This window comes from Stegodyphus dumicola, chromosome 6, assembly GCF_044657685.1.
Source record: "Stegodyphus dumicola isolate Sdum_Otavi_A_Nest chromosome 6, ASM4465768v1".
NCBI lineage: Eukaryota > Metazoa > Arthropoda > Arachnida > Araneae > Eresidae > Stegodyphus > Stegodyphus dumicola.
In genome coordinates this window covers 173,889,468-173,912,634 of record NC_140773.1, presented here as the reverse complement: position 1 = coordinate 173,912,634, position 23,167 = coordinate 173,889,468, and the positions used below count along the sequence as shown (strand labels likewise).

Genomic DNA, 23,167 nt, shown 5'->3' with positions numbered 1-23,167 from the left:
GACCAAAAAGTTATTAATGCAGAATGTCTGTTCTCTGCCTTTTTACTGGAGCACAACCTGCCACTGAATGCATCGGATCACGCTGCAGCTTTATTTAGAAAAATGTTTCCCGATAGTGAAATTGCTAAGAAATACTCAAGTGCAAGAACCAAAACAGGTGTAATTGTTAAAGAAATGGGTTTGAAAAATAAATTTTCAGTTATTGATTGCACAAAACAGCTCCGTTCTGCCTCTCTACGGATGGAAGCAATAATACCGATTCAAAACTGTATCCAATTGTTGTTTCTTTTTTTAACCCACGGGAAGGCGCATGGGGTGTATCATACCCCAACCCTACATAAAAGTGGAATATTCCTAACTTGTGAAACTGAAATTCTGTGCTACTTTCAGTAGCTGAGTTTCTAGTTGTGGTTGACTTTCAGAACCGCTTTTTCTTTGCCTGTGTGTTTCAGAAAAAGATTTATCGGTATTTTGTTGGAACTGGGGTATGACACACCCCATGCGCCTGTCCGTGTAAGTGTTTTTCTGACTGAATATTTAGTTCAGAAATTTATTTCTAGAGTGTAACAGTAAATATTTCCACTCGCAAGTGATTTTAAAGTACTTGACATTAAATTCTTAAAAATTTCTAACTTCATTATGGTAAAAAGAATAACTCTCTATGAAATGGAGATGCAACGCATGCAAGATTTATTAGAAATATTTGAAAGCGATGAAGATTGCATTTCGGAAACTGAAGATGAAACTAAGAATATTTTCTACAATGTTTTGGTTTCGAAAAAGATAAAACATTAATTCCTGATGTTCCTAAAAAAAGAAAAACTGTTCTTATGCTTTATATAACGATCATTATAACATTATATAACGTTCATACTATAGATGATACCATTGGAGAAAATAAAACGTTAGGAATTATATGTTTTAATAACATGACTAAAGGAGCAGTGGATATGGGGGATGAAATGTCAGCCAATTATTCAATTGCCAGAATAACGAGAACGTAGCCAATGGTAATTTTCTTTCCTGCACTGAATGTTGCTGTAATAAATGCTTGAATTATATTATATTCAACTGCTAATCCACCAACAAGAAACAGAAGTCTGTTTTTGAAGGACTTAGCATTACAATTAATGAAAAAAAGTATTGAACAAAAATCAGAGATTAATACTTTTCCAAGAAATTGACGTACTGCATGCAAAACAAAAGCAGAAGTTTCGATGAAGAATTAAAACGAATACATGAAATTAGAAACAACTAAGTATGAAAGCTGTGTTAAATTTTTTGCCCTCGCGCCAAGGACAGAAGAACGTGAATGCAATGTTTAAAATGTGAAAACATTCTGTGCCAAGAACACATGAATGTATTTCGTTCAATGTGTGAAGAAATAAAAAAAAGAATGGTGTATTAGAGATGCAATAAAACTTAGAGGCATGGTGTTTATTACTTTCATTTATCTTAATTTTAACTCTAAGATTATTTCGGAAATTAATTTGTTGAAACCCAATTATTATTCACTTATTTATAATACACGAGGGGGGGGAAAAAAGAAGTTTTAAAACTAAATAATACTATTTTTATTGTATTTTAAATATTGGGGTATGTGATACCCCACACGCCCGTTCTAGTAACTTTTCTTGGTGCGCCTTCCGCCGGGTTAATCCAGATTCTTAAGAAATTGAGTGCAGTTTACTTTCTGTCCCCATTTTAGAAGGACATTTGACAAGCTTTAATATACCACAGCTAATTATTAAACTTTAAAAGAAAATGCAGGCCCTCTGGATAATTGCTTAGCACTTGGTGCTGATAATGCACCAGTATTGGTAGGCTTGAAGACTGGTGTTGCAGGCATCTTAAGAAAGGAAAATTCAGATTTGCAGATTTTGAGGTGCACCTGTCACCTCTTTAATTTAGCAGCTGAAAAAGGGGCAGCTTCTTTACCAATAAATGTGGATGAACACGTTGTTGATATTTATTATTATCTTGAAAGGAGTTCTAAAAGGAAGGAAAAATTGAAACAATTCCAACAGCTGCATAACAGCAGTTTACAATTAGAAAATTTGAATGAAGTTATAAAATCAGCTAGGATTGACACCCAGTGGAGTTTAATTGGAAAACTGAAAGGTGCTGATGGAATTTTAAAATATAGTCAACTGTCTAGAATTGTGTTGGCCATCTTGACAGTTCCCCATAGTAGTGCAGAGTGTGAGAGGATTTTCAGTGTTGTTGCGTAAACGAGGACTAAATTTAAATCTAATATTAGTGATGACACATTAGAAAAACGTTTCTTAGCAAAAGCAAGCCTACGTGGCAATTGCAATGAACAAAATTAATTTTCTAAACTAAAATTCTCTCCTCTTTTTTTTTTTTTTTCCCCCTTAAACGATGCAAGTAATAAAAATGTTTTTTTATGTGTAAGGTATTTTTGTGTTGCTTGCATTTAAGAATTAGTTACTATTTAAAGTTAATTCATTATTAAAAACCATATTTTTATCATTTAAAAAGTCTTTTTAACATTGTGAAAAATCTCCTGATTTCTTAAAAAAATCTCCTGATTTTTGAGTGTCATAGGTTGGCAAGTATGCCTGCATAATCTTAATTGTATTTAAATGGATAATCTTGAATTGTCGGAATCCCCTATGATTCCAGATCTTGGACTTTATACTGCATTCCTTTACAAAAGGAATATTTTAGAGAAAATAGCTGTTAAAATTGAATTAGTTGACGTGGAACTTTTATACATATTATTATTATTATTATAAGGGCACAGCCTCGATTCTCCTAGCCTGCACAAGCTGGCCGTATGATAAAAAAAAGTGGACTGGCCAGAACTTGTATACATATATAAGTTGAGGAATATTTTTATTGCAACTTGTTGTTTTTATATGCGTATCTTACAAAATCGGGCAGCCTATCAATTTCTGTTCTAAAGAAATTGTTTTGGTTAAAGTGCATGTTTATCATTTTAGTATTACTTTTAAAAACAATACGTTCTTAAATAAGGAATTTGTAATAAATATTCCATGGCTTGAAAAAGTAAAAAATTTGTAATTTGTATTTTAATGTTGAACAATAATTTTTAATGAAGGAATTCTCTTTTTAAAAGTTAAAGAACAGTAGAAATGAAATTGATCTGTGTAATTAAAAAATTTATTTGTCTGCAAAATATTTCGCATTGAAAATATAATCTTTTATACTGTTTTTCCTTTCTCTGTGCATTTTCATATTTTATCAATCATCATTTAATTACTTTGTGCATTTAGTTTATAAAAAATTAAAAACATATTTTTATTCTACAATGGTGATTATAGAATAGTCTCATTTTGCTTTTATTATAATACATAAAATAATAAATGAAATTAGTTTTCTATAATAACGAAATGTACATTTGTCATATAAAATTATTTTGTCAGTCCATATGTAGTGTTAAAGTTCCTATGCTTGTGTTTTGATCACATAACTCTTTATTTGAATCATTTTTGTTATAAGTATAAAAGTAACAAAATTTGGGATTTTTGGAGGCAGAAAATTTTATGCACATAAAAAGCTTCTGATTGAATTTGAAGGTCGTAAAAATTAACCTTGATAATTTACATATGTCTTTTACAGGTAGAATTTTCTACATTTATTTTTTAATGTTTTAAAGTATATTGTGTTTTTTTTTCCTAGTTATATAATGTTTTATATTAATATTTTTATTTTAAATATATTTTTGCCGTTTTATATTTAAGCAATCATTTTTGTAATGTACGAGGGTTGGAATTTTAATAGTGGCAACACAGCTGAAAAAATGCTACGCAACAAAACCAAAGAATATCGCGTATACCACACGTGAACTACACACCTACCTTACCTCTCAGCAAAAAGACTCATCCTGCTTACTTGTATTAGCTCATGGTTTAAAGTAAGTGTTGTCAGGATGTTTTCAAAACAAGAACAACGATGTTGGATAAAAATTGAATGTGCCAGAGGCCGTACAGCACGACAGTGTCATCAAGGGCTTCAAGAGGCTTGCAGGGAATCTGCATGACGGAAATGCAGAAATGGCTATGATACGATGCTGCCCGAACCCACCTGGAGCGTTATGAGCACGAAGGAGATGCTTTTTTACGCCATATCATTACGCTGGATGAGACTTGGGCCCGATCATACCAGCCAAAACTGAGATGCCAATCAAACGAATGGCGTCATCATGGGTCACTACGACGTTCGAAATTTTGTCAGAACCGGAGCAATGTGAAAGTTATGGTGATTCTCGTGTATGACTGTGATTGTGTCATCCTAACGCATACCGTTCCCCCACAGCAGACCATTACTGCTCATTTTTGGATCACAATCTCCGACCAGCTTTGAGAAAAAAATGGCGACGCTTTCTGCAGAACGCTCCTCTAATTTTGCATGACAATGCTTGGCCGCATGCAGCGCAAGCTGTGACTGATTTGTTCAAGCGATGGGGCTGGGAAGTGTTTTACCATCCGCCATACTCCCCAGATCTAAGCCCTTGTGACTATGACTTAATTTCTAAGATGAAGGAATCACTTTGTGGCACTCGCTTCCAAACTGTTCCTGAGATTCTTGCGACTTTTAAAGTTCCAACTCTCGTATTTAATGAAATTACTGCTGTGTGTTCTCCAATTTATATTTTAAAAAAAATTTATTTCTGACGATTTTTGTACTTTTTTTTCCATATTCAGAGTCAGCTTTTTGTTTTCCCTATTCTTTGTTTATTTAAAATTTATTATTACATGTGTATTTAATCACTTCTTGATAATTTATAGGCACCTTTCATCGATTAATAGATGTTCTTGAACAATGTGAAAATACAGCAAGTCTGAAAACTAAAGAGTTTCATTCTAATTGTATAAAACATTTAGAGGAATTAACTGACTTGAGAAGACAAGTAAATGAAAAAAATAGCAGTATTGAAGATATGGAAAAAGGTTTTTATTTTGCATATGCATAAGTTATTTCATATTTTGTGCATGTTCAAGTTAAAGTGTTAATTTCAGTTATATACTTTTTCATTTTCTAGCATTATGTGCCAGCCAGCAGCAAATAAAGGAATTGACTTCCAAGTTTAAGAAGCAGGTATTCCATTGTTACTTTAATTGCTTAGTAAATCAAAATTTAAAATACGAAACTTTTGGCAACTTCATAAAATTCCCTTAAATCTGTAACTGTTCATTAGTAATATTACAGATTTTGTACTTAGGTAATTTTAGTAGAATTATAAGTAAAATTGTTGTATTTTTCTGTGTAATGTAGCATTTTGATTGATGATTGCCTTAGGATAGAATTCACCCTGACGACGAGTCGTGTAATGTAGTGCAAGAAAATGTTTTTTAAGAGAAGGCTATGCTAGAAAAGTAAGAATACAGGGGCTAGGGCTTTTAGCATTGAGTAAATGGGTAGAGTAATTTGGCGATATATCACCAAACAGACAATGGTTTTTGTGACTTATTTTGTCGTAAATTTGGTGAAATTTTGCTTCTGTTCCTATGTGACTGTAATGTGTATTGAAATTTAATAAATGCAATTCACAGCCATGTTAACTGCAACTGTGATTCGAGCCTTGTATTGCTTTCCAGTAATTTCAAGAATCGAAGAAAAAAATATAAATAAAATGTGTGAGAGTAGCTGCGATCACGAAAGCTGGAGGCAGTGTCTAAACATAGCTCCGGAATTTTTAAAAAAGTGTTTCATTAAATGTTTTCAACTCTCTAAAAAGATTAATGCACCTTTCCTATGCAATGTCTCGTTCATCAAATTGAAAAAGGAAACTTCACTTCTTCGAAACTTCAAATTTCTTTTTGGCTGTTCCCTATCAACATGAGAAATCCAAAAGAAACCCTGACACGGAATATTCAGATAAGTAACATTCTGTTCTCTATACAATATCTTATTCTCTATCACTAAAGTGCCATTAAATTTCTTTATTTATTCTTGTCATAAGATTCTAGCATTATACAATAGTTAGTAATAGTAGCAAGTCATGTGCTTCTTTTCTTCGTAACTATTCCGTAGAGACGCCACATTCCTTATCAGTAGTCCGTTCTTATCAGCCATTCACACCCTTCGGAGGCCTCCCTTTTTGTGCTTAGGAATTTCTTAAGAGGGAAAAATGGGGATCTCTTGACCATCGATGAGTATAGATTGTGATTTTTGTAACTAAGATCCCCGACTTTTTTTTTTTTTTCTAGGTCTCAAACTTAGATTTACGAGCAAATATAAATACAGTGTGATGGAATTTGTTAAACTTGTACTATAATAAATTACAATGGTTGAATTAATAAATTAATTTTATATTTAACTAATATTTAAGAAAAATACTGTATAATTTATTTTTGCTGAAATGCTCTCACACTGTGTATGGATTTATGATTTTGTCAATTATTGTTTTTCTGAAATATACATGAATTTTTTGGGAACGGTAATAGTTAATGTTACTTTAGTTAAAATATTATGTACATCTCTGTGATGATATGTCTTTTCTAGTTAGGTCTCAAGATAAGGGCATACACATTACCATGTAGGAATTCATTCATTTATTTATTTTTTCAACTTAGCTAAAGTTTGCTTCTTAAAGACACTAATTTTTGCAAATGAACTCCTTTTAACTACAATCATGGACACAATCGTATTTTAGGATATTTTCTACTTCTTTTCCTTTTCTTTCTATAGGCCTTCTTTTCCCCCCCCCCTCTATTTTTGGGCAATTTATTTTGTCCCATCTTTTCTTTCTGGCCTTTTGAACTCATACAAAATGTACGAAGTTCCTTTTTAATCTCCTCAAATACGAAATTACCCCCCTTTCTCTATACCTTTCCTTCGCACCTATGCTTGATTTTTCACCCATCGGTGCAGAAAGACTTAGCTGGTGCGAAACAAGACATCTGTCTACTTTGTCTGTCTAATTTCAAGAATCAGAAAGTACTAGATATCAATCGATTATGGACCTGTATGCACCCAACAGTATTTAAAATTTTGATTGCTAGCATTAATAAATTGTGCTTGAGAAATTTATGATGAATAAAAAAGGCAGACTACTATTTTATGGTATTATTCCATATGTATGGAATAAATAGAACTGTAGTCCATTTAAATGTCAAGCTGTAGTTAATTTTTTATTTTTCATATCGTACTTAACTGTCTTGAATCTGTCCATTACTTCCTTATAAAGAAAGGAGTTCACCATTTATTGCTCAGGAACAAATTCCTTCTGAAGTTTCCTTTTCCACTTTAAAAAAAAGTTAATCATCATGTAGGGAAATATAAAAATTATTTGCTTTGTGGCTAAAAGGTTCTTTTCGTTGTCTCTTCTACATAGGGAAACGTTCCGAATTTTGGGGTGATTAAAATGAAGACATGATTGATTTGAAATGGGAGATGAAAAAATGATTTTGGCATTTCAGCTTCTCCTTATTTTACATTTCCATTTGAAAGACGGTTGTATATTTGAATAAGAAATGTCAAAAATTTTCAGCCACCTGCTATCCTTTTCAATATCATAACAACTAAATACGATGTAGTCACTAGAATACCAAAACCACCTGTCAAGGATTCCACTGAAACCCTTTCTTCAGTCACAATAGCTGATTTTCCTGGCTTATTACTCTTCTCTTCTCTACCAGTTCAGAAATGCACACCTATCTGACGATTGCATCGTAAGGAGAAATTTTCTTTCATTATTGGAAGTTGCATCACTCTGTGCAACATCACCATGCTACTAGTATGGAAGGGCGTGAATCGGCTGTCGACCCTTATTGGCTGGGAATGATTTCCTTTCCCAATTGCTAAGAAAAGCTGCTGTCAAATATAATTTTGCTGCAATGTTCCATTCATATTAAAAAGTGTCCCCCCATTCAACTTCATAAATCAATAATTGAAAATGTTAACGGGCCTTTGGACTCTTTGGAGGAAAGCCGCAAGAAATTTAGTCAAGAGAGGACGATTGATAATGGATTTAAAACTGTGCCATCCCAAGTTCTGTAATTTTGACTATAGTTCATGAGAGACCCTACTAATGGTCCTCAAAGTGCCAAAGGAGATGTAACTCCTTATCAACCTGAACTTTCCGTTTTCCCTCTTGATAAAAGAAATTGTAAGTTTAGAAAAGAGTGGTACAATGTGTACAGATCGTTAGAATACAGTCTTTCAACAAATACAGTGTTCTGTTTTTGATGCGGAGCATTTTCAGATCTTAACAAAGGATATACTGAATCTGTACTTACAATTAACGGGTTCAGTAACTGGTTGAATGCAGTTTAAAAATTCAAATCTCATGAGTCCTAAAATTCTCAAAAACTCAGAAAGTTGTTTACTGAAAGTTTATCATAGAGTTCCATTTATGCTAAGCTTGATAAGCAGTATTCAAAAGACACTGATGAAAACCACAAATATTTGAAAAATGTCTGTGAAACTAGTTTTTTGTGCACATCAAGGAACTGCTTTGAGAGGACACAATGAAAAAATAAGTTCTAATAATAGAGGCAATTTTTTGGTATTAAGGCATTTGAGAGATAAAGACTGTCCATTAATTGAAAAAATTCTTTTAAATAAAGAGAAATCCTATTCTTATGTACACAAAAATCATCAAAATTATATTCTTAATTTATGAAAATCTTTAACTATTTACAAAATAAAATAAAAGAGTCGTACTCTTTTTCTGTAATGGTTGATAAAACTCGAGACATTTCCAATCATGAGCCTGTGGCTATAGTTTTCAGTTACATAGATAACAACTTGGAAATCAATGAATCTTTTGCTGGATTTTACAGGACTAAGAAACCTGTTGGAGAATCCTTGTATAATTTGCTGAGCGAAGGCTAGACTAAATCTTTCAGATTTACGAGTCTACTGTTATGACAGTGCGACTAATATGAGAGGATCATATAGTGGTGTAGCCACACGAATACTGCAGGATAATAGAATGGCAATTGTTAATCGTTATGCACATATCTTAAATTTTTGTTTAGTTAGTATATAATCGTCCATTCCTGCATTTTGAAATGCATTTGAGCAGCTTAACACATTGCTTCATAGAGGCATAATCAAAAAGGCATGCCATTTTGAAAACATACGCTTGTCCACAAATATGTTTTATGGAGGCTCATCAACTTTAAAATCACTCAGTGATACTAAATGGAGTGGCAGAGTGGAAGCCATATAGGCACTGCTGTTTGATTCATTTGACTGTGATTTTAACACTTGAAGAAATATCTGAAAGTGATGCTCTTAATGGTGGAAAAGCCACCATTAAGAATTACTGATTTGTTATTCAGATAAACCCAAAAATGCAGAATTTATTTACTCAGGACTTGAAAGCTTACGCAGAAACAGACATTGTTCTTTCTTCAAAATAGATGTTGTTCTTTGTTGACGTGCTGATGAATTACTACTGTAAGTTAATGTAATGCTTAATAATCAGTTTAATAACAGTTTCATATTTATTTCCTAAAGTATTTTTGTTTGATATTCCATCCTATATTTGCTGCTATAAAATTTTTTTGAATTCATATTTTCCACAAAGACATCTCTCATCCGAATAATTGTTGAGTTCTTTACTATAATCAGTTAATTTGAACTCATTTTACAATTTTTTTTCTAATGCAGTTGACATAAAACCTATCTGATATTTACTAAACCTCTAAACTAAGTACATGGCAAAATGAGACATTTAAATAAATAAATAAAAATCAACATAAAGCTGTTAATAAAATGTCCCTAATCTTCTTTCAAATATGTCCATCTATTATACGTGTAAAATATTTAATGCTACTTGATAAATTTTATAAAGTGATTTTATTCTCAAATTTGTTTTATAATTAATTATCTTTAATAAGAATGCATCCTACTTACGGATCTATTTTATTCTTAAAATGTTATTACAAAAGTGAAGATCAGTTATAAGCTGATTGAATTTATTTAGTTGCTATGTTCTGATAAGTCTTTAATTTTTTTCATTAATGGTCCTTAAAAATACTTAATTTCCATGTGCAGAAATGTGCATGAACTCTGAAAGGGAGTGATAATTATTTCATTGATTTCTATTTTAGAATGCACGAATAATACCGTAGAAGGTATTTCTATTTTAGAATGCACGAAAAATACTGGAGAAGGTATTTTTAATTGAATAAATGAAAAATCTTAAAGCAAAAGTTTAGAATGGAAAAATTGCTTATTATTTTCTTCAGATAATGCTAGTAATATGATTGGAAAGTTTAAAGGTGTAGCATTGTTTATCAAAATGCATCAACCAAATATAATCATCTGAAGTTGTCCATGCCACCTCTTGCATATAGCTGCAAAAAAGGCTACCAAAAAATTAATTGGCTCAGAAATCGAAATGTTAATAGATATATATTTTTATTTGGAGAAAAGTTTGAAATGGAAGCACAGCTTCAATGTTGCTCAACAAATTTTGGGATAGAATGCAAAATCTCATAAAATTTTGAAATACTGCAGTACGAGATGGTTGTCTCTTTTAAAATAATTAACAAGAATTTTTGAACAATGGGATGCTCTGAATTTTAAATTTTTTTAATGGTGATCAATCAGATAACAGTGAGAATAAAGGAAAGATATTCCAAAACATTAAAAAAATGTTACAATCACCTACCACCAAATTGTACTTGTTATTTTTGAAAAATACTTTGCTTATAACAGTAAATGTTAATTTGCAACAACAAGCTCCTTATATACATCAATTAAGAAGAGAACTTGTTGAACTTTTAATGAATTTATTTGTTAGATTCGTAAAACCATCAGTAATTTCTAAAGAAAATGAAGATGTTACTCTAAACATCTTCATCATTTCTAAAAATTGCTGAAGTTGCTGACATCAACTTGAGAACTGAAGTTTCATTTTCATTTGTTCTTTACTTGATGAATACTTTCCCATCCATTATTGATGAAAAATATCTTAATCAAGTGGAAATTGAATTTTTTATCTATGAAGTAGATGATTTGAGAGAAAATGTAGATTTGCCTATTGATAAAGCATGGGAAGAAATTGCCAAATAAAGAAATATGAATGGAGTGTATTAAAACAAAGTATTGCCTATTGTAATGCTTGCTGTCTTAATAATACCTCATTCAAATGCAGCTTGTGAAAGAATTTTTTCTATTGTTAAAAAAAAGACGGAATTTCGACCAAATTTAGGTCCTAAAACTCTCGAAGCAGTTTTCATTGAAAAAATAAATATGCAGGCAAATGAAGAACTGTATTATAAAAAAATTTCTCAAAATCAGATCTTAAGCTTGCTAAGCATGCTACATATAAATCTTTGCATTCGTAAATTATTTTTTTAATATTTATATGTATTATTCTTGGTTATCTAAATTTTTTAATGTTATTTCCCTGTGAAAATCAAATCCAAAATAAAGATATATGATTTATGGATTCTGATTTTTTTCTACAATTAGTAGTGATTTAAAATACTTTGCTCATATATTAGTAGATTTAGTGATATACATGTTTGAGGATTTAAATGAAAATTTCTAATTAAATGTGCATATAATTTACAAGATATATTTTTAATTATTCAGTTTTATATATATGGATTTTAAATGTAATAAAATTTATTACAATTAATGATTAATCAAAAATTAATGAATGGTTAATTACAACATGCATTACGCGCACATTTTCAAAGTTGTAAAAATGTCAGTTCTTCGCATTGACTACTGACAAGTTTTGCTTCAGTTTGGAGTCTATGTGTATATATATACATATGTATTTAATTCAACAAAAAGTATTTGTTTCTGTGATGCAAAGCCATGATGAAATATGCATAAGAGCCAGGAAATCGCAATTCTGTCTCCCCACATGACCTTTAACAGCAGGTGTAGTTTGGTCATTTTTTGCTTTAAAAATCACAAAATTAATTAAATTGTGTTAACTATTATTGTGTTCACTCGTGAAATCTCTTCCTCCCTCCCAACATACACACTTATGGGCACGCTTGCAAATGTTGAATTCATTCCTCATTGTAGTCAAATTCTAACTGCAAAACTCACACCCCCAAATGAAATCAAGAAATGACACCGCTGTTCTGGCTATGAATGTTCTTAAATCTCCAGTGTCAACTATGAGTTCCTATTGGAACTTGAAATTATTGTTATGAATTTTGTACATAGGATGGATAATTTTACTAAAATTATGCGTGAAATTGTTTTATTTTTCTGTATAATGTATCATGAAAAGTAGAGAGAAATGATGCTGTGCCGGAAACATAAGATCACAGTGGCAAGTCTATTTACTACTGAGTAAATGGCTGTCTCACTTACTTAGCAAGATATTGCCAAGTTGCCAATAGTTTTGATGAGAGTCCCTGTATAGCTGTAATTGATATTGTATTTGGTGCTCTGTGTGACTGTAACTGTATTTGCCCTTCATATACCTTCTAGTAATTTTGAGAAGCAGAAAGTACTAGAAATAAAATATCTCGGCGGCCAGGGGAAAGTTATATAAGACTGGAGAAAGCATCTGCTCTCAGATGTTAGTTCAGTATGAATCCGGAGTACTGATACTAAGATATCTCAGGGTTAGTTTTGCTCTTTAGATGTACTTTTCATTGTATGGTGTTTAACCCTTTGACGCGCGGTAGTCGCGCCCTGAAACCACCATTTTCCTAATTTTTTTTCTCCTCTTTTTTCCGAAATTTTTAAATGAAAATGAATTTTTTACTGATCTTTTACATCTAAATAACACAAAATGCATGTAGAATCGTATATGTTTTAGGTATTAATACTTCAGATCGGATGCCTTTTAAAATTTGTTTTTGATGAGACAAAACAACTTCCTTTTATTAATATAAACAACTTTAAATTTCAAAAGTTAGTCATCGCACATCATGATTTCTATTATAAGCAATAAAAAATTGCAGTAATTAAACTGCATATATAAAAAAAACCCTCTATATGTATGGCATTTGCTATGTGGTTTCAGGGCACGACAGCTGTGCCACTAGAGCATTGTGTCACAATGCTTACAATCCTCTAAAGGCTCAGTGGTCGTGCCTTGAAACCACTGGCGTTTGCTTCCCAATGGTGTTTGCTTGCTTTTCAAATAGGAATGTTTATTTTTACCCGGATATAGATAAAGGGCTTTGAAACCACAGAGTTATTTTATTACTAAACAATACATGCACCTGCCCAGTAAAAAGGTCTTTCTTTTCCAAATACCTTTCTTTGACATCAACACACTTGCTCCCCAAGCTAGTATTGTGATTTTATAAATTATTTTCTGTGGTTTAAATTTAATATAAATATACTTTGCTATAATTAAAAATAGAAATCACATAAAGTTTTATTTAAAATATTTTCTGAATATTTTGGGATGAAATACGAATAAAATAAGTATGAATGGGAAACAAACGATCCGTACAAAGCCAAAAAGACCAAGCCCCCCCCCCCCCATTAACATAAAAAATCACAAATTTCATGTGCCAGATGAAAAAAAACTAAATAACGCTGGACATATACCAGTGAAATTTAAATCCATGCAGTGTACATTTTGTAGCACAAGGAAGAAACCTCGTAGAACGAGATGTATGTGCGAAACGTGCAGTGTGGGTCTATGCATCTGCCAAAAAGACAAAACATGCTTTGAGCAGTGTCACCAAAAAAATTTTGTTCTTTTGAAATTTAAAAAAAAAAACAACACTGAGTTCTTTTTATCCTTATTTTATTGAGTTTTTTAATCCATTTATCCAAATGTCCTTATTATGTAGGTACTTATATTTTCACTGCTATAGAAAAATTACATAAATGTTTATTTTTTTAATTTTTTTTTGACGATTTACTGTAAAAAAGTTATAAATTGTATATAATGCAAATCTTACATACATTTTTTTTAAATCCGTAAATTTCGTCATTTATTGGAAACGCGCGCGGAAAATGGTAAGTTTTTTCCCTCTACTACATCAGTAAGTTTCAAAGTCCTAGCCGCGCGGTTGTTTCACGGTGCGACCACCACCCACAGAACAATGGGCAAGAGTAGATTTTATTTATTCATATATTATTTGTCTCTAGGATCATAATATTCAATTTCTTTTTAGTTAAAAAAATTATAAAAATAATATCACGTGCGTCAAAGGGTTAAAGTTCTTAATAATTTGAAATGTAATTACTGATTATACTCTCTGATACTGAGAAGAATTGTGTGAATATTTTTCTCAAAAGTTTCAGAACTGGAAAGGTATTTTTTTTGGGGGGGGGGTAAAATAAATTTTATCAAGCTATCATCAGTTCTTTATGCATTCAGTCTATTATGACCTGCACGCATGCAGTATTATAGATGGGCAGTTATTTTGAGAGGTTACTGCTTTTCTTCTGCAATGTAGTCACCATATACAGTTTGAGTTTTGAACTAAGAATACATAGGCTGCTTTGAAACATTTTAGCTTCTTTACATAGTCACTTGTTCTTCTATATATCTGACACATTTCTGCCTCAAAGATTCTTTTAAATGATATCTTAGCCCCATAATTTTTTTATTTGATAAATACTGAAATCAATTATGAATTGCAGAAGTTCACTATGGAATATGATACATGTAAAGTGCATGCCTTCCTTTGGAGAAGTCTGATCATTATTATTCCAAATTAGACTTGATAATAATAATTAGGTTTTCTTTTGCTCATTTTAGGGAAAAAATACTTCATGTTGTGATTTAGGAGAGGCTATTTTCATATGCGTAAAAATAATTTTGGCTACTAGAATACAGTCATGTAATTCATGGCTTGTGTGTGTTGTTCATTGATTGTGGGTTTATAATTTTGCACAATGAGGAGGCTTAATGTTTTACCTGTTTAATGTCTGCATTTTCTATCTTAGAAACGAATTTGATCATTGTGCCAAATTTATGAAGGGGGATTTTATGTATATGATGATAAGTTTATTTTTGTGAGATGTCATATTCGTAATGCTTTCAAATAATCTGATTAGTCTTTTATTTTAGCTTAATGCAGAGAAAGATCAACACTTTACTGAAATTGAAAAGCTTATGCAGCTTAAACAGATAATTGAAAAGGAAAATATTGCTCTTAAATTAAAAATTTCCCAGGTATGTTATCTTAGTATTGTGTTCACTAAGTTTCTTTTAATGTTCTTAATTTTATGCATATGGGAACCTTTTTATCTGCCTTCACTATATTTTTATTTTGTATTAGATTCTATGTGTATTGTAAAATATTTTAATTCAGAAAATCGGAGAAAACTAAATGTAGTTTTTATTGTAATAAAAATAATTTGGTGCTGGGGGGGGGAATTCAAATCAAGGGTTTTTTTTTTTCCTTCAAATTAAAATCTATTTATCTCACTAAGCCAATTAATCTTAGTTCTATTTATTCAGTACCCAAGCTACCTGCTTCAGTCTAATTTAACCACTTGCGCTACGACTTAACTTCACGGTTGCGGTGCCGTACGCTACAATATACTATAATTCTATGCTGTTTCCCAACTGGACAAATAATTTCCTCGCAGTCGCTATCTGTAACAGTATCGGATGTACTAACTTATCACTTTCTCCTTGCACTTGTCAAAACTATATCACTGAGTTTACTATTATTCTCCATTTTACAATATGAGGCGATATGATAAAAATATTATAAATCTATTAAAAATGCGACGCTGTGCACTCCAGAGCTGTAACTCGAGAAATAAACAATCTCGTTGTTAGCTGACGTACGCACTACGTTATTTTAATTTTTGCGATAAATGCCTATCGACGTGATGTTCACGGCGCTTACGGTTTGAGACAAAAGCATCTTGACGTGCATGGCACATCTTTTTAGCGCAAGTGGTTAATATTGTAAAATGTGCTCAGGTTCAAACACTGCACTAATACCATTGAGTGATATCAGATTGCTTTTTGATGTTGAACCACTACCAAGTTGAATGAAGCACTATATTCAAGCAACAATATTTTTATTAAAGCATCTGCTTCATTTGGGTGGCCATTGTGAATAATTGAATGTTTAGATGGACAAGAATGGCATACAATAGATACAAAACATTCACATTATATTTTCCCCAAATATGCGCCTTAACAGTTAACGAACTTTTTCATCTGTTCAAACCATTTTTGGAAGTAGTTGTTGCACATGTCGGAAGGTACAATAGCAATGTATTAGGTCATTATAAAGCAGTTATTGCACTGAGAAATAGAAAATAACATTTCATGCAAGTGTTTCTTGATTTTTAAGGAATAAAAGATATCACAAGGTTTAAGAGAGTGACAGCTGCTCTGAAGCTTTCACCAGTACACAAAATTTCATTACTTGTTATAATAACATATGCTGCATTGTATACCCATGGAGGTAAGAAAGGAAGGAGGGGCCAGCTCGGCATTAAGAGTGAAGCACTGCTCGGAAGCTTCAGTCTCCAGATGGAGTGTTTTTTGTTTACATTAAGAAGCTCCCTTGACAGCGCTTTGATAGTATTTCGATACACGACAGTTCCATACAAATTGAAAAACGGGACATTTCCGCATAAAAGAAACATTCATTGTGTGATGGATAATAGCAATTTGTATAGTTTAATGACATTTATGCAAAAATCACACCTTAGTAATTTTTTTATAACTAACAACAACGATTTTGATTATTGAATTTGTTTTATATAATTCTAAGTAGTTGAACTACAAAAATATAGATTTTAGCAAAAATGTTAGGTTTAAAGAATGGAAAATACCTTACGGTACCTTGATAATTGTATACGTCTTTCGATACTCTTTATAGAGTGTTTGCTACTTTTATTTTATGTTCCAAAATGTTTTAAATAAAACTTTTGTTTTTCATCCTGATATTATTGTGGCATGTACTTTTTAAATAATTTTAAGAGGAGAGGCTTTATAGTTGCTCATATTAAACTTATCATTTTATTTTTATATAACTTTAAAATAATCACTTTGGGTTTACATGTTTTACTTATTTGTTTGGGTTAATTAAAAAAATAAAATTACCACTAAATACTGCAATCCTCGTCAAAATTAATAAATATACACACAGATATGCCAATAAGTTAACTTTTCCTTAATTTGTAATCATGTGTTTGTGTAAAATTATGTACAGTTTTACACAAATGTATGGAACAGAAGACAGATACATTTGCGAATTTGGCGGAAGTATTATGTGAGGTCAAGATGATGTGAACATGCCGCATTATCAAGATAGCTTATTAAGAATATGAAAATAGGGTAATCGACGGAGGTGAAAATATATGTGTATTCTGCCAAAGGAGGTCCGATCATGAATAGTCCTCTTATTGATTCAAGATTGTTAAATGTTCCCCACGCAAGTCTTTTTTTTCTCGGAAATTCGAGGTTTATGCTCGCTTCTTAATGTATGCAGGTCTCATTCATAGACAAAGAATGGCTAGCTGGAGCATATTACAGTATTTGCTCTCAGTGTTGTAATTAAAAGTGGTAAAATTTTCGATATTGCCAAAATATATATACTAGAAGGTTTGAATTTGACAATGAATGTGTCCTAAAATGCGTTTTAAGTCAAAAGTTTGAATTTTGATGGCTGAATGTAAATATAAAATTATGCATGTTAAAATATTTGTGATTGGGTACATAGGTCAGGGTAAGTTTTTATCAAATAGAGTAAGGCATGCAAGAGCTATCTGCCTAAAGGGAAAGATGCCATCATGGAGGAATTTCAAAGAAAAACTGACCTTTGAGTGGGTATTAAAAATACTGCATGTAATTTTCATTCAAATTATATTTATGCATATTCCTTATGTAAAAATTTTGGGTATATGCTAAATTGTTGTTAATTACTTTACTCGAAAAAATGTTGTGAATGCACAGAAATTAAAGATTTGCACATGCCGGAAATGAAAAATATGAAATATGTGTGGGTGTTTATGCATATGCTTGCAAAAAGCATGTATCTGCCTTTTAACAAAATAAGTAAATATTTATTAAATTATTTATAAATGTATTTGAAATGAAGGATTTATTCATTCATAAATGCCTGTGGAAGTTACTGTGAAGAAATCTAATTATTAAATGCATCTAAATTTATAATGATTATAAATATTATCTAAACCTTAACATTGAATTGTAAACATAAATTGAAATCCTGCTGACAAATACTTTTAGAAAACTATTCAAGCAAGAATTGTTCGTACTGGAAAGTAATCTGTTAAAAGGATAGTAAAGCAAATTCTATGAGATGCGTACTTAAGGAAGTAATAAAGAAGGTGTTTAGGAAATTTATTGTTGAAATTAAGGGTAAAAAAAATCTGATAAGTATAATTAAAAGAATTGTTCCCTTACATTTTATAATATACAAGTTTTAAATATATTTTTAAAAAATCCTCTTTTTCTTCCCCTTTCAGAAATATTCAGAGAAAATCAAGTACATGGAAATGAGCACCAATATTTAACGTATTTCACTATTAAAATAAAAGGTACTCTAATTTGAAATGGACCGAATACAGCATTAATTAATTATAAATTGACTTGAATTTTTCGATTTAATGGATGCCTCAGAAGCTAAAAAATCATGTCATATTTGAGAAAGTATTTTAGGAAGAAGCTCTTTAAATATAAAAGAAATAATGCATAATTTTAATATTAATAATACAACAAACTTTGATCTTAATTTTTGTAATCCTTAACCAAATAAAATCGAATTACCTTAAAATATATTTCTAATGTAATTCAGGAAAACCTGTGAAAATATTTCATTTAAATTAAAGCATTTTGAACAAACTGTTCTGTGAAAAGTATAGCATTTAATTCCTTTCAGAATGAAATATTGTTTAAAAATGTATTCTTTTCATACACTTAGGACTCTGAAATATTGTAGAAAAAGAAAATATATGCATTTAAAGGTATATTTATGACATAATTACATCCGATCGGGTCAAAACCATTGAACTTAATGGTAAATGACCCAATGTTTTGTTCACCACGAAGGGATCACCAGTGCTTCAAAGCAGTATATGGGAAACCGGTTAGGGCCACTCCATCTTACCTCCTACCTCCATGGTATCTTTCAGGTATCTGTGTGCACCAATGGGTGTTTGTCTGTTCTTATGGCAATGTAGTTCACTATAAATTAATTTGTAAAATAGCTTTTGAAAGCCAGCTTACTGCATTAACTAGTTCTGCTGCACCCTGTCATAACCAGCAAACATACTGTGCAAGATTGTTTGAATTTAAATGATATCAATGCTAAGGGGTTTGCTTATCTTTCTCTAACATTGCCTTGCAGTCTGTCTCTGCTTTCCTATATGTAGTCACATGATGACTGATTATCATGTTATTCATCAATCTTTTGACATTGGCACTCACTAGATGAATCAAAAGTCAGTAACACAGCATATAGTATTTTGCCTGAAACAAAATTCATTAACTGTTAATTCAATATGTTTAAATAAAATGCAGGAAAATTGCATATAATTTAATATTTCATACAAGAAAGTCATGTGGTGCGCACACCAGATTTTTAATTATGAAAATGACATATTAAGGAATCTGAAATTTTTGTTATACTGTAAAAATTTACTTAGGCTTATTCATTATAGTCCTATATTAGAAGTTACTGTATTTTAGGGAAGCTAATGTAGACTCATACGGGAAGTTATTTTGAGCATTAAGGAAAGCCTTAAAATTTCACGGAGAATTTAAGAAATGGAAAGTTGATTTGAAGAAATAAAAGCAAAAAATCCAAACGGAAGTACTCAGAATATTAAAAAGTAAACTTCATTCTTTACTAATTCTGCTGTGAAGGTGTAAATAATGTAATGGTGTATTAATAAAATTACTCCTATATGACTAAAGTATTTTTGATTTTATCTTATAATACGTACTAAAAAAAAAACATTACTTTGAGTCTCGCATGCTTCCTTCATCTATCATTAATACTTTTTCTTAACTTTTACAAGCATACTTCTAAAAATTATGGAACTTTTAAGTCCAGAACAGGTCTCCAGATATAATTATGAATATGCGAATGTTCAGTCATCTGATTAGTGAAATTTAGTTAAAGTATTTTAACTGAGGTTCTGTTTATGATAATGCAAAGAATAATATTACTAACAGTTAGTTTGTTATTCTAGGAAGAAGAAGCAGGATCAGATAAAAGACCAATTAGTTCTGAGGTATATTTTCTGATGTTAATGCATTAGTATTTTATTGAAGAGTGAAAATGTTAGGAAGTCTTAAATAATAAACTCCTTGTTTCTCATCTCATTTAAAATTGCTTATCAAACATGCAGTACTGTTTAAATACATAATTATGCATACTTATAGGCTTATATAATTTTATATTTTGTTTTTAATGCTAAGAAAATAATATGCATTTACAGGATTTGAAAGTAATTTCTCAAAGCTGTATAATTTTTCTACTTGCATGCATGATTTTTCTGAATGTATAAAACTCATATGGGTATAAAATGACAGCTGTTATGTGTTGCTCATAAAACCTTTAAAAGTTAATTTAATTTACTTGAAATAGACTTCGTATTAGGATCTCAAGAATAAAAAGCTTTATTTATTTAAAATTATTTTTAATATAATTTGGTACTTGCCATATATTCCAGCTTACAACATGCACTTTTAATTCAAGAAATAGGACCAAAATTTACAAGTGTCATATAAAATTTACGAAAATAATGATAGCTGAAAAATCAGAGGAAAAGTAGATTTTTACTTGCTCCAAAATACTGCTTATTTAAAAGAAATGAGATACTTTATAAAATTAAACATTTTCATTATCAAGTAACATGAAGAGTTTGTCTTCCATTATATCTTCAGGTGTATTGCCAAATTTTCTTTCATCTTTACCATCATTGTAATTTTTATCCATAAATAAATAATCATTATCCGTTCCATCTTTCACCAACACCAAACATCCTTTCTTCAGCACAATTTCAATTTTCTTTTGCAAAATTTTCCATTTGAAACCAGCACCGTGTTTGTTTCTTTTTGCAGGAGCCATATTTACTGCTAAAAGGAGCACTGGAACACCTGTATATTTCAACTAAAGCAAATGTGATTTACTAAGGGCTTTGATTTTTACTTGAAAATCGCAGCTTCAAATGACTACAGAAAGAGAAAACACCCAACTTCTAATTCCACAAATTCATTCCAGTTGGAATTGTTCTACAATAGCATTCTTTTGGCCAGCTGCATTGAATACAATACACTCTCTTTCCCAGAATATTTACTCCCTCGAGCATTTAACCCGCACATATTGTTCCCCTTCTCGCTTGTCAATACAGTTTACATTGTTGAATAGGCTAAGACAAATCTTCTAATAAGTGACCTCGAGAGATAAGACCATTGCACTTGTATTTTTAAGATTTCTTTTGAAGAATTGGGTGGGCATTATATCATGAATATGTGTAAAAATTAAAGTAGCTTGAAATTATAAATGCATGTCATACGCCGGAAAATACAATATGTATTTTCTCACCGACCACCAAGCATGGACTGCCATCAAAGTTAGTGAAAATTTCTCCAAACCTGCACAAATTTCTCTTATGGAATCCTGAAGGGATTGAATCTTCTTTCTTTAATGAAAAATCAGTGTTTATCCCTTTTATTTTTGCATTTTCTAAAAAGGCATTTGACAATTTATACTATTTTGTTAGATCCTCCAATTTAACGGGAATGCTATGAATGTAAGCTTCCTGCAGGTAAGTATTCCAGTTTTATCAGCCATATTCTGCTGATCATATCATGTCCATTAATATACATATATATATAGTGTATATTGTTATATGATATATGGTAGAGTGTCATAACTTTAATCCATTGCATGCTGTTTTGTAGAAGGCAGGTTCCAAATTTTAATAACCTTTCTTCAGAATGCAAGGAAAAAGGTAAAACAATCACAGTTAATTTATGTTTTTGTTCATAAAAGCAGAAGGTGGCCTACTGAGAATCATTTGGAGCTACATGAAATGAAAATGCAAATTTTGAGTATGTTGTGCATTACATTCATCCATAATCAACCCTTAATCCCTCTGCTTGGTGAGAGTTTTGTGGAAAACAGCTTAATACATTAATAGCTATAATTTTAATCAGATTATGTTAATTATATATTATATTTTTAATTTGGGGGATGAAGCTGAAAATAGTGATTTGGTTTATCCCTAATACTACATGCAGTACTTTTATAATTTATGTCAAAGATGAAAATATTTTATTTAAAATCAGAAATATAAGGCAAGAAATACAATATCAAGGATACTTTGTTTTAGGATTATGATTCAGTTAGTTATGAAAATTTTAAGCTTTAAATTGTGTTCTATATTGAGATTTTGGAGGTACTTAATCCCAGGACTAAAGAGAAGGGCTAGCTCATAGAGCGTTTCCCCCTGAAACAGGCAGTGAGGAGTGATGACGTAGCAATGATGGCACTGAGCGCAGAGATGCAATTGACAACATAGAAATTAGCGTTTTAAATTTGAAGAATCAGCGTTTAAAATGAGCTGTGTGTGAAAGATAGCTATAATTTGGAAGAGACAATGTTACTGCAGTATGCATTTTACACTGAACATTAAAAAATTTAATAGTACTTACTCAATTTTAAAATAATAGATAAAATGCGCTACTCTTAGCATAAAGTTCCTTTTTTTATTTGCAGGGATTTTTTTTTTTTTTTTTTCTTTAAATGCCTGTTTGTTTCTAATCATTTCTTTATCTGCATGTTAACTAAGAGAACTGTACTACTGCTAAGATAAATATAATAACAGCTATTTAAAATTGATCCAAAAAAAAAAAAAAAAAAAAAAAAAAAACCTTAAATTGGCATAGTTTTAAACATGTATGGTTATATATGGCAAAATTTTTGCTAATCTAAGTTTGAGTTTCAGCCTAATTCTAAATTTTACATTAGCATATTTTTCTCCCGATTCATTATAATAACATATATTTTTTTTTAAATAATTTTGTAACTTAGACTTACATCAATATTTCATTTAAATAAATACATGTAAGATTGTTACCTTAATTTAGACAAAACAATTTTATTCACAGTACCTAAAATAATTATTTAATTTTTCAAAAGTGAGGGTTAAGGGGGCAGGTCTTCTTATGCCAATTACTTTAATATTATACTTTATAAATATTTTATCTAGAATGCTAAGCTAGCACAAAATCGAATCAATAATAACAGAGGATACAATAAAAATAACTGTAACA

The 23,167-nt window shown here is 30.9% G+C and overlaps 1 protein-coding gene across 2 annotated transcripts in view; it reads left to right on the top strand.

Annotated features, from left to right (window-relative positions):
• The window catches only part of LOC118182618 (uncharacterized), a 269,407-nt gene that overhangs the window by 168,560 nt on the left and 77,680 nt on the right, over positions 1-23,167 (top strand). For both annotated transcript variants that reach the window (XM_085819175.1, XM_085819174.1), the window contains exons 41-44: positions 4,776-4,937; positions 5,030-5,085; positions 14,960-15,064; positions 20,077-20,118. In XM_085819175.1, coding sequence (XP_085675301.1) covers positions 4,776-4,937; positions 5,030-5,085; positions 14,960-15,064; positions 20,077-20,118 — 365 coding nt within the window. The remainder of the gene's footprint in view (positions 1-4,775; positions 4,938-5,029; positions 5,086-14,959; positions 15,065-20,076; positions 20,119-23,167) is intronic.